The following is a 12,423-nucleotide window of genomic DNA, read 5'->3' on the forward strand; positions in this document are numbered from 1 at the left end:
GCCCCAAACTCTGCAGTGATAGGAGAGGGAGGTGAAGCTCTGGAGGCCATCCTGGAGGTGAGGGTCCATTTCAACTGAAGTGCAACCACGAGAGCGGCTGTTTTCAGGGTGATTCTCACAGAGGCTGAGGGCCAGGAATCCCAGGCTGTGTCCCTCCCTGTCACCCTTCGGTCCAGTTTCCGCAGGCCCTCCCTGCCCTGGTCCTCCGTCCGGCTTCGCTGCCTTGGGTGGCAGCCCAGGTGGATGATGAGCTGAGCTTCTGACATCGGTTTCCCTCAAAGATGCCGCCTCTTGCCTTGTTCTCAGCAGCAGACACTCAAGTCTGACAACTGAGCTTAGGCCCCGAGAGAGGGAACAGTGGGCAGTGGTGCCTGGGCCTTTCTCTTGACCCTGCCCTTGGGCCCAGCTGACAAGGGCTGGCCCTGCCCATAAGCTGCTGCAGCTTCCTAAGTACCGAGATACCTACCTCTGTCTGTCCGATGCCCCCCGCCCCCAGAGTCGGGTCCTAGGACGTGGGCCTCGTGAGGACCCTTTTCTGGGGATATCCGCTCTGCTCCCCCCTCTCTCTGCAGCCCGGCCTTCTAGACCTGTCAGCTCACAGAGGGGAAGGTGTACGTGTCACGGCTTCACCCTGCCACAGAGCCCGACTTTCAGTCTCACATCCGGTTCCTAATTGCCAGGAGAGAATATCGGATGGACTTGCTCGGTCAGGTGTCCTGTCCGCTCAGCTATACTTAAGGGCAAAGGAGGCTCCTCGGGACCCATTCAGTGGATCAGGGACGTTGCCCGGAGGAGAGAGAGCGACTCACAGGCAGTAAAAGTGCTGTAACAAGTGCTGCTGGGGAGACGTCCAGGCCCACAGAACTCGGGCAGCGGCTTCCAGCCTGCAGCTGAGGGCGAATCACCAGCAAGTGGCCAGGGTCAAGTGCCCATCCTGGGTTTGCTGGTGCAGGTGGGCCCTCCACAGGTGCACGCCCACCAGGGGCTCCGTGCACTTGAGATAGAAGCCTGGGGGGCCTATTCCTGCTAAGGCGAGATTACTGACACCTCAAGGTGATTGTTATCCAAGACTTCTCCCTGCCCCCAACCTCCTAGACCAGTAACAGGGACTCGGGTTAAATGATGAAATTCAGCCCCAAGGTACCTGCCAGCTACACCTAGAAAACTGTCCAGGGGAAGTGTCCTGCAGACCTGACCGGCCAGCCTGCCTTCTCGTGGTGCCGTTGGCCCAAGCAGGACCCGGCTGCGTCCTCAACAGCACCACCACTCTTCCTTCCTAGTGCCGTGACCTTGGGCAAGTGGCACCTCTCCGAGCCTCAGATTGCTTATCTAAAAGGTGGGCATGAGGATAGTGCCTGCCTCCCAGAGTTGTGTGATTAAACAAAATAGTGAATGAATATGCTGAGCACATTACCTGGCACCATCATCCCTTCCTCACCATCGCTCATACCCCCACCGTCCGCCATCGTGCCCACCATCCCTCCACCCGCCCCCCCCTACCATCGTCTCATCGTCTTATCGTCCTATCACCATCCTTATCACCAGCTTGCACACCCTTTGGGACTGAGATGTTCTACTGGGTTGCCAGCCCACAATTCCCCAGACCAGACTTCCCATGAGCAGGATTGTCTCCTGCAGCCCTCCTCCCTGCCACCCCCAAGATCCATCATTGCGGGGAGGACGGGGACAGGAAAGTGGCCCTCCTGGGGTGCATTCTGTTCAGCCACGTGTTCCCAGCCAGGAAAGGCAGCTGTGGTTCTGGAGTGGGGCCCCCATGTCGGTCAGAGACATTCCGACAAAGCCCATTCAGCGTGCGCGGCACAGAAACTCAAGAACTGGGGCCTCCCAGAGAAGCGTGCAGGGAGCCGCCCGCACAGTGCTGCCTCCAGACCTGGGCCCAGTCCCATGGCAGACTCCACCCATGTGACACGCCGGCCTCTGCCCAGCCCGAAAGGTGTGGGAGGAGCTTAGACCACAGAGTCAGACAGACCTGGGTCCAGATCCTGGTGAGCTAGGCTCACGGCCCTGTCAAGTGTCCTCACATCACCAAGCCTCAGTTTCCCCATTCTGGGGAGGCTCATGGTGCTCTCACAAAGCTCCGGAGAGAATGAGTGCATGGCCTGGCGCCCCCGTGCTCCCGCGACCCCCCCCCCCAAGCCCTGGGCATTGGGGGGCACCGCACTCAGATAGGAAGCACATGGGAAGCCTGCTCGAAAGGCTGGACTGCTCGGAAGGTGCTGACTTAAAGCTCTCCATCAGCACGTCAGTCCTGCCACGCGTGTGCTAAGCGTGCAGCCATGGACTGTCTCAGAACAGGGGATGGAATGGTGGTGAGGTCGCAGCGCCCACCACAGGGCCGGGCTGAGGAACTCCTAGCGTCAGCGGACAGTCCACCGTGGCTGCACATTTTGCTGGGGCGCTGGGGAGAGGACACCCCTGAGAAGAAAGGGTGAGAGAAGGGGCCAGTGTCCAGCTCAGAGAAGGGAGGGCCCAGCTCCCGCTCCACACACCAGCCTCGGCTCAGCGGGAGCTCGGACCAAGCGGGGAGACTCCCCTGCGCACAGAGATGGCGACGTTCACTCTCAGACCTGCCCGCTCCCGAAGCCCCGGTGTGGCTGTGGGGAGCAGCCCGGAGCAGCTCACTCACAGGGTGACATGCGGGGTGACACCCCGTTTCCAGGTGCCCAGCAGTGTTGCCAGTCATGAAGTGCCGAGCTTCTCAGAAATGACAGAGACCCATCGTTTTCAGTATTGCGTCCCGGCCGCTCACGCACTGCCCGCTCCCAGGAAATAACCCTGGAGACCCGGGGCGTCTGTTCACTGACGGGCAGCTCAGAGGCCCCAGATGTGCTTGAAGCGTGACCGAGGGGGAGAGCTGGGGTCGGGGCTTCCTGAGCTGACGCCCCCAGTCTGAGAGGCTCTCGCCCTGTCAGAGCACCTGTCTCCCCGGCCTGTGGCTAACACTCAGCCTTTTCCTCCGAAGCAGGGGACGTCTCTACGCCACGCTGGGGCCCAACTGGAGGGTTCCAATTCGGAATTCTCCCAGGACCCGGAGCTGCGTCTACAGGTATCCATTTATTCGTGTGTCTGTCCGTGCGACAGAGAACAGTAGGGAGCATGCTGGATGGCGTGTGCGGGTGCGTGTGCGGGGTCCACGCTCTGTGCTAGAGGCTGTGGACGGGATGGACACGGCCGCCGCCTCAGCCCACGAGGCAGCTACAGAAGAGACCAAAACGAACAGAAAATCCCAGGCGCCCGGGTCCCAGAGAAGGGGGTGCTCTGCGAGGGAAGAGCAGGGAGGGGCTCCCTGGAGAGAAGACGGGAAGAGAGGCAGGAATTAACCTGAGGAAATAAGGGAGGAGGCAGAGGGGTTATCAGGGTGCCCAGGCAAAGGGACAGTCCGTGGGCTTGAGGCAGGAAGAGCGGGAGATTCCACGCAAAGGTCCAAGGAAATGAGAGAGGAGATGAGGCTGGAAAGGTGGGCGGAGCCACAACCGATGGGGCGGGGGGTGGGGGGGTAGGGGGTAGGATAGGAGGGGAAGGATGGTGCTCCAAAGGCCCTGGAGACAGTGTGTGTGGGCGGGACAGGGAGGGGAGGTGGTGTGACCAGGCCGTCCTGGCCGTGCGTGGAGTACACGGGAGGAAGGCAGGAGTCGGTGCTGTGAGGCCAGGGTTGAGCGCGGGCGATCGGTCACAGGCAGATCAGTTCTGCCGAGCTGGGGGAGTGGGATGGCTGAGGTGGACAGGCAGGCGTTGCAGGGGTGGAGGGTGAGAGAAGAAAACCCCTAGGTTCGGGCTCAGCTGGGTGGGTGTTGTGCCCTGGGGGAAGGTGCAGGCTGAGGGAGGGGCCTGGGGGGGGCTGGAAGGGGGGGCGGGGGACAGTGAGCAGCTCTGTGTCTGAGACTGGGCTGAGCGGAGGTCTGGGCTGCACTTGGATGCCTTCACCCATAGGTGGCGCCTGAATCCCCATGGCAAAGGGGGAGAGAGGAACCCTGAGAAAGATGCAGGGCTTGGCAGTGTGGGGGTCCCCTGTGCCCCTTCTCACTTCACCCCACCTCGCATTTCCTCCATGCTCCTCCAGGCTTCTGCCAACACAAAAAGGAAGGGCTGTGTGATCCCCAAGTGGAGAGGAAGTGGTGGTCAGGATAGGGTGCAGGGGCTGGGAGGGGCCTGGGTCAGGATGGGGTGCAGGGGCTGTGAGGGGCCTGGGTCAGGATGGGGTACAGGGGCTGTGAGGGTCCCGGGTCAGGATAAGGTGCAGGGGCTGCGAGGGGCCCGGGTGAAGATGGGGTGCAGGGGCTGTGAGGGGTCTGGGTCAGGATGGGGTACAAGGGATGTGAGGGGTCTGGGTCAGGATGGGGTGTAGGGGCTGTGAGGGGCCTGGGTCAGGATGGGGTGTAGGGGCTGTGAGGAGTCTGGGTCAGGATGGGGTACAGGGGCTGTGAGGGGCCTGGGTCAGGATGGGGTGTAGGGGGTGTGAGGGGTCTGGGTCAGGATGGAGTGTGGGGGCTGTGAGGGGCCTGGGTCAGGATGGGGTGCAGGGGCTGTGAGGGGCCTGGGTCAGGATGGGGTGCAGGGGCTGTGAGGAGTCTGGGTCAGGATGGGGTACAGGTGCTGTGAGGAGTCTGGGTCAGGATGGGGTACAGGGGATGTGAGGGGCCTGGGTCAGGATGGGGTGTAGGGGGTGTGAGGGGTCTGGGTCAGGATGGAGTGTGGGGGCTGTGAGGGGCCTGGGTCAGGATGGGGTGCAGGGGCTGTGAGGGGCCTGGGTCAGGATGGGGTGCAGGGGCTGTGAGGGGCCTGGGTCAGGATGGGATACAGGGGCTGCGAGGTACCTGGGTTACCAGGAGCTTAGTCACCAAACGTGAGCTCTGCAGCACGCAGGTAGATGCGGGAGGTGAGTTCCCGGATGTGGGGAGCCCAGAGCCGCCCTCCCTCCTGCTCCCGGTGGCCTTGCCCAGCCTGTAAATCCTCTGCTGGGCAGCACCGTGGGCCCCGGTGGGGAGCGGGTGTCTGACCTCGCTCCTTCAGCCCTGTCTGACCCACGGCCTCCCCCAGCCCCACCGGCCCCTGCATCTGTGCGCTGGGGAGCTCGGCGGCCGTGCCCACCATGGAGGGGCCTTTGAGAAGGAAGACTCTGCTCAAGGAAGGACGGAAGCCCACAGTGAGTCAGACGCCTGGTCCGGAGGCGGCGTGGGGCTCAGTGAGGGGCCGGGCCGGAGACCCGCCAGCCGGTCCAGCCCTGGGTGTGCCGCTCGGGGTGGGAGCTGCTTCTACATCTGCGAATTGCGATGAAATAGTGCCCGCGTCCTAAACAGTGCCACATGCATTGAGTGAGACGGAGTCTTCACCCCAGAGGGGCCCCACACTGTCCTTGGACCCAAGTGTCACAAAGCATCCGTGACATGGGGTCCTACATCCGGCCTGTTGGACTGACCTGCCTGCCTCTCGTGCAGAGTGCCGGCCGCAGCCACTCTGAGGCTTGCAAGGCAGCATCTTAAAGGCGGTGTTAAAACCACAAACATGGTAGACCATAGCCTAGGTGGGGTGGGGTGGGGTGGGGTGGTGACAGGGAGTGATGAAATCATTCAGGAGGTCGTGACCCGTTATTTTCAGTAGAATAGAATGGAAAACGATGGAGTTTCTTACACCGAGTAAAGGGGAGTGTTGGACATACACACGCACGTGTGTTACTTACTCCTGTGGGCGTCCTCAGAGAGGCCTGGCAGGCTGAGATACAGAGCCATCGCTCCCCAGACGGGGCATTCGCTTTTCCTTTGCAGAACCAGAGGCCCCCCATGCTGATTGCCCCCAACCCAAGAGCGGCCCTGAGCGCCAGGCCGCCTTCCCTAGAGAAGCAGGGCCGCGCCTGCGGAGCCGCCTGTGGGCTTCCCACTTCCCGCCTCAAATTCTTCAAAAGCGCTTCCGTCCAGTCACCGCCGAGCCCCTGCCCCCATCGCAGACAGTATGGTCTTTCTAGCCTGTGGTTTACCATGTCTGTGGTTTTAAAACCTTTTTCCCAGGACGTTCGTGGGCCCAGGTCACCTGCACACAGGAATTGTGCCTCGGCACCGCCCTGGACACGGCGGAAAGGAGGCGCCGAGGGTGGCAGGAGGGAGGTGGGCGCAGGGCTGAGGGGCATAGAGGCCGGAGGAGGACAGGAGGACAGTCTGCTCCTCCAGGTCCTGGGGGAGGTGGCATTAGGGGTCGGGGCCAGTGACTGGTTAGGAGGGCCCCCTCCCACCCTGTGGCTGGGTGTGTCATCAGGCCCCGGGTTCCGCCCCACCACTCGCGGGTTGTCACGCGGCCTCCTTCCTGTGCAGCTGTCCTCCTGGACCAGGTACTGGGTCATCCTGTCAGGATCCACCCTCCTGTACTATGGAGCCAAGTCCCTGCGGGGCACAGACAGGAAACACGTAAGTCCCGGGAGAGGCCTCTCCGGGCGGGGCCTTTATCCCGTGTGAACGGCAGGCAGGGAGCGGGTGGGAGGCGGTGGGAAGGAACCTTGGCGTGGCCTGCTCAGTCCTCCGAGGGGAGGGAGGGTGTGAGCTCCTGGCTGTGCCTTGTTCTCCAGTACAAATCCACGCCTGGCAAAAAGGTCTCCATCGTGGGCTGGATGGTGCAGCTGCCGGATGACCCCGAGCACCCGGACATCTTCCAGTTGAACAACCCTGACAAAGGTAGGCGCCGAGCTGGTGCCCACAGCCCCTCCCGCCCCAGCCTCTTCCGCTAAATGGAGGCACTTCTGAGGCTGCAGCTTCCCCTTTGCTTTAGGTGCTGGTGTTCGCAGGGTCCCCTCACTAGTCCACTGTGTCCCCTGAGCAGTGCGCATGGCATGTGGCTGCAGGAATCCTCCTGTGGCCTCATCTGTGGCACCTGGGCCCATCACCCCGGGAGCTGCAGCCTCAGGCAGGCTCTTGGAATAAATAATATGATGCTGGTGAGGCAGCAGCCATATGGGCAAGCAGGGTCTTTGGGGATTTCAGGGACACCCCTGTGCCGTGAGAATGGCAGTGTCCTGATCCAAGGCCCCGGGTTTGCCTTGGGCTGCTCCTGACCCTCCTCAGTTTAGTTACCCATGTCCACCCTCTTCTTAACCGGTGGTTTCTCTACCCGCCAGGCAATGTTTACAAGTTCCAGACTGGCTCCAGGTTTCATGCAATACTGTGGCACAAGCATTTGGACGATGCATGTAAAAGCAACAGGCCTCAGGTAAAGTCACCAAAACCCTGCCTGTCACCCAAAATGCCCTCTCTCACCCTTGGGGCTCATGGTCCATAGAAAACAGGGCCCCTCCTTCCCTTTGAGTCTAGTCCCTGTGTCTTGCCCACTGAAGGAAACACACAGACATATCCATCAGGGGCAGCTTGGTAGGAGACAGATCCTCTGTCTCCCCAAGTTTAGGCTGAAGCATCTGCTTAGATCATCCCCCAAAGGTTGATTCATGGGAATACTCCAAACTGAGTAACAGGCTTCCTGGCCAGCACAATCCTTAGGAATAATAATGACAACAACAGCTAATGCACTGAGAGCCAACGGCGGCTGCTGCTGAAGGGGCTCTGGTCCGCTGGGCCTGGCTCAAGGCTGGGCTCCCTCCCCCACCCCCGCCCCACCCCCACCCAGGACCGGGCATTATTCGAGATGTTTCACCTGCAGGAATCGGCCCAGGCCTCAACACCCCTGTGAGGTGGGTCCTCTCCCCATCTCCATTTCACAGAGGACTCTGAGGCTCAGAAAGTGGCAGACACTAACCGTGGGGCCTGACGGGGTCTGTGCTTGCCACCCCGTGCTCTCCTGCCTCACCTCCCGGGGCCTCTGGCCTGTGAGAGGAGTGGCCGCCCCAGCCCTCAGCACCAGACGGGCAGGCGGAGTTTCCTGACCCTGGGAGTCGGTGGGCAGGCAGTGTGGCTGCTGGTGCCAGGGTTGGTAGCCCCCTGAGTTCCCCAGGGATCAGCCAGAGGGGGGGGGGGGGGGATGGGGGCTGGGAGAGCTGGGTTCCTCTCAGTCTTGGGAATAGCACCAGGGCTTGTGGGAGATGCTGGCAGCTTTGAGGGCCAATAGGAGCAGCTGGGAGGCAGCAGCCCCAGGTCTGAGGGGACCTCAGCAAAGGGGAGTTCACCCCGCACCAGGCCTGTGTGTCTGGGAGGGGAGGGACTCGGCTGTGGTCACAGTAGCCACAGACTTCAGGTCCTTCAAAGCCGGTCTCCGAAGGGGCGGGGCGGCCTCCAAGGCATGTTGCTCGCTCTGTGCTCGGTTTGGTCCTATTCTGGACCTTCCTCTGAAACATAGGCGAGGACATGGATGACACTCTGATCCCATCATAGGTGATAAGGCCCATACACGGATCAACTTGGGATGCCGCAGGGAAGCACAAAGTAAATTGCATTCGAGTCTGTCGACTCACCTGCCTGCCTGTCAGGATCTTGTCCGAGGGGTGTGTCACAGGCACACAGAGTGTGCGGTTCAGAGCGCGCACTGTGGCGCCGTCCTGGATCGGAGAGGAGACCGGACGCCTCGGCAGCCCGGTCAGTCCCCTGAGCAGCACCCGACCACAGTTAGGAGACGGAGGCAGGTCTGGGTGTGGCCGGCTGACAGCTCCAAGATTCCAGTGAGCGCCGTCTCGCTTGCATTAAGATGCACGTGCATATTTATTATCTTGTACGTATAAAGTAAATGATACACAGGACATTATAACTCTGGTTCCTAGAGTGCTTACATATCTTTTTCACATTAAACCAGCAATTTTCAGCCGGTGTGCCACAAGAATTTTTAAAACATGTACTGCCTGACTATTTAGTTAGGAGCACTGACCTCTTTTCCCTTAGATTGCTAAAAAAAAAAAAAAAAAATGACAACAGTCAACAATAGCCATCCAGTGTGAATGAATCAAAATGATACCTATTTTTTTGTCAGATGGGCAAAAAAAGAATATATTTTTGGTGTGCTGCAGAATTTTAGTAATTAGTTAATGTGTGCCAAGAGATGGAAAATGGCTGCGTTAAACAAATGTGATTGCCTGTCTACACGATGGAGAGACCAGGGGTTTGGGGTTTGGGTGGCCAGTCACCTCAAGATGATGCCAAGTGCCAAAACCGGTTTGGCTCAGTGGATAGAGCGTCGGCCTGCGGACTCAAGGGTCCCAGGTTCGATTCCGGTCAAGGGCATGTACATTGGTTGCGGGCACATCCCCGGTGGGGGGTGTGCAGGAGGCAGCTGGTCGATGATTCTCTCTCATCGATGTTTCTAGCTCTCTATCCCTCTCCCTTCCTCTCTGTAAAAAATCAATAAAATATATTAAAAAAAAAAAAAAAAGATGATGCCAAGTGATCAAGGCATCAGGGCTTGAACAAGGTTGATGCCACCTCAGGTCACATTCGGAGAGGAAGAACGTCCTGCCCTCCGCGCCGGTCACACCTGCGTGGCCGGGCCCCCTCATTAGCTCAGAGTGACCTTGAGCAGGAGGCTGGGTGGCGCCGGGCCTGACAGGGACTGGCTGCCTGAGGTGGGCCACCAGGAGAGGGTGCAGCGGAGAGAGAGGGCCTTGCCGTCTGCCTGTGGAGGCACGCGGGGCCCGGCCAGGAGCACCGATGGCCGCTCTCTGGGCGGGCAGCCGAGCCTGGCAGCAGGCTCACAGCAGGTAGCAGGGAACTGGGTCAAACGCGGTGGCAGAGCAGGTGTTTGGTCAGAAGGATGAGTGGGTTGAATTCCATGTGTGGCAAGTGTGGGGTGCATGGCAAGATTTTGCTACTTTTCAGTATTATTGTCCAATTTTTAGACCTAGGGGAGGAGGACCTTTTATTTTTCTACTCTTTTCCCTCTTTCTTTCTAATTTACTTTCAACCAAATATTCCTGCTCTCTGCTGTGTACAGTAATAAGACGTGGCAACACTGAGCCTGCCACAGCGGAGGGTCATTTCAAGCCACGCCCTTCCGTGTGGGGCAACGAGGAGGCGCCAGGATGGGGCAGGAACGCGCTGCTCCCGGGGAGGCCCGGGGGCCAGGATCAGCCTTCTTTAGGGGGAATCGCATTTCTTACAATCGTCGTACTAACATTTAAACTCACAACCCCGAAACTCCCGATTTGTTTGTTTACCGTTCCCGTAAAATGTTATCACATGTATTGATTCCTTAATGTATTGGCTGGGGTACACTTTTTAAAAACTTTTTTTATAAATAGAACCATAACCTGTATACAGGCAGTCCTCGGGTTACGTCGGACTCTACGTACATCATTTCGTGGTTACATCGCCATCTCCCATTTATTTATTAAAAAAAAAAAAAGTTCCGTCGTTTCGACGTATGTACATATGTGCTTTATGTTTTTTATTATTTATTTGCCACAAGTAAAAGTCAGGAATTGTTATCTTTCTTTTACATTTTTTTTTTACTGTTTCGCTTCATTACTGCTGTGAATGTGCTCCATGTGAGTGATGTAGGTGCTTATGTAGGTGGGTTCTGACTTAACGGCGAAAATCGCGTGACGTCACGCCGTAGGAACGGATCTCCGACGTAACCCGAGGACCTCCTGCATTCTCTTCCGTGACCTGCTTTTCTCCGGCAGCGTGGTCCTCGGCGTCATCGGTGTTGATGTGCGTGGCTTTCATTCATTCACTCGTGCCGTGTTTAAGTCAGTCTGTGCTGAGCCCAGAAAGGACTGCCCGCTCTTCGCTGTTCCGGGCAGGGCCGCCATCACCACCTCGTACCTGCCTCCTGTGCAAGGAGGTGCCCTTTCTCCACTCATCACTCTGACACCTTGACACCAAGAGGGACTTGTCTTTGATGAAATTGCTTCTCATCAGATCTCCTGGAGCCCGCCCTGCCCCCCAGCACTGTGGGCCGGGGAGGCCTGGAGCTGGGGCATGTGAGCAGCTTCCAGGGGAGGGGGCCACACCCTGACCTTGGGGCCGGTGGTCCCCAAGCAAAGGGAGCGGGGACCATGTCGTGGAGACATAGCTATTGGAAGGTCTTGGGGTTCCTGATCTCCCCAGACTTACTCCTTGTGCTTCCACCTGCTAATCTTGCCGCCCCTGCCCCCATTCCTGCGGGATCTGTGTCCTCTCGGTTTTGTTTGGACCTGGGGGCGTGATTGAGAGCATGGCTCTGGTGTCTTAGCTCTGCGACTTACGGCTGTGTACTTCCCCTCTCTAAGCCTCAGTTTCCTCATCTTTATAATGGGGATCCTTCCAGTGCCTGCCTCATGGGTTGTTGTGAGGACTCGAGGACACGATGCGTATGAAGTACTCAGAGCAGCGCCTGGCACCCAGCAGTCACTTAACGAGTGGCAGTGGTCATAGTGTCACTATTGTGTGCCCTCTCCCCACCTGACTGCTCCTCCACAGACTCCCTGGGCAAGGCCTGGTCCCATCTTAGGTTTTGAAGCATCTTGTCCCCATCGGAGAGGTGGGAACTTGACAAAGGCTGAGCTTTCTCTTCCAGGTACCTGCAAACCTCATGTCATTTGAGTAAGTCTCTGCACCTGGCGTGGCTTCAGAGGCTCCTGGGAGCCCCGACGGGACTGTGGTGAGTGCAGGTCCCGGGCACAGGCCACTGGCCCGGCGCTGGGAGACTCACAGCTGGACTCCAGGCGATGCCGCCTGTGGCCTCCCAGCCCAGAGGCGCCCTCGGCGCCAACCCCAGCGACTCTCACGACCCTCATTCAGCAGCTCCGTCGTCCTCCCTCTCTGGGCTCGTACATCCCTCAGCTGCTGCTGCGACCAGAGCATTCAGCCGAGTGGGCCCAGTGCTTTCTCCTGCACAAAGGAGTGGACAGTGTTAACTGCGTGAGGGGCCAGAGAGCAGCACAGGCTGTGGAACTGGCTTTTACACCCCAAGTGCACGGGGTTGCTCGCCCACAGGGTCCCCTCAAATTTTGTACAACCCGAAGCGTCCTCTGAGCGTGCGTGCTGTGTACGTGTGCACACGAGTGAGCGTGAACTCTTTGAGAAACATGCATTTTGGCACAAGGTGCGTGACATCACACACTTCATTGGCTTCGAGGCCCTGCTTTAACCTTACGTGACAGCCTTGTCCACCAAGGAAGGTCGGAGTGGGAGCCCAGATCCCTCCTGTGTTAAGGGCCCCTTGCATTCTTTTACTGTAAACAAACAATGCCTTAAACCGTGTCCTGTTTTCTGTTCCTATGGGTGCTATTCATCTGGAAGCTGCTTCCTGGGCCCGGGTCCCATCCAGGCCTCGGTGGTGTCAGCTCTTCTGAGACAGGCCCCGGCTGCCGGACTGTGGACTGGCCTGCTTGCTTCCCCCCACCCCTCCAGCAGGGTCTGAAGGCCCTTCTCCTCCTCCCTCCCCCTCCCGCCCCCCCGCCCCCGCCCACGTGCCAGAATGGGAATTGTGCCACTTCTCCCAGCTTCTCAGAAGCAGCTCGGGCACCACGCTCACATCGAATGGCTGCACGACCTCTCCCCC

The 12,423-nt window shown here is 59.0% G+C and overlaps 1 protein-coding gene across 4 annotated transcripts in view; it reads left to right on the top strand.

Moving 5' to 3' along the window:
* RALGPS1 (Ral GEF with PH domain and SH3 binding motif 1) overlaps positions 1 to 12,116 on the top strand; it is a 222,463-nt gene extending 210,347 nt beyond the window's left edge. For all 4 annotated transcript variants that reach the window (XM_054727689.1, XM_054727690.1, XM_054727691.1 and 1 more), the window contains 6 exons: positions 2,984 to 3,067; positions 5,059 to 5,164; positions 6,324 to 6,416; positions 6,575 to 6,680; positions 7,121 to 7,212; positions 11,437 to 12,116. In XM_054727689.1, the coding sequence (XP_054583664.1) occupies positions 2,984 to 3,067; positions 5,059 to 5,164; positions 6,324 to 6,416; positions 6,575 to 6,680; positions 7,121 to 7,212; positions 11,437 to 11,466 (511 nt within the window). In that variant the 3' untranslated portion in view covers positions 11,467 to 12,116. The remainder of the gene's footprint in view (positions 1 to 2,983; positions 3,068 to 5,058; positions 5,165 to 6,323; positions 6,417 to 6,574; positions 6,681 to 7,120; positions 7,213 to 11,436) is intronic.
* The last annotated feature ends 307 nt before the right edge of the window (positions 12,117 to 12,423 follow it).

Source organism: Eptesicus fuscus, chromosome 15 (genome assembly GCF_027574615.1).
Source record: "Eptesicus fuscus isolate TK198812 chromosome 15, DD_ASM_mEF_20220401, whole genome shotgun sequence".
NCBI lineage: Eukaryota > Metazoa > Chordata > Mammalia > Chiroptera > Vespertilionidae > Eptesicus > Eptesicus fuscus.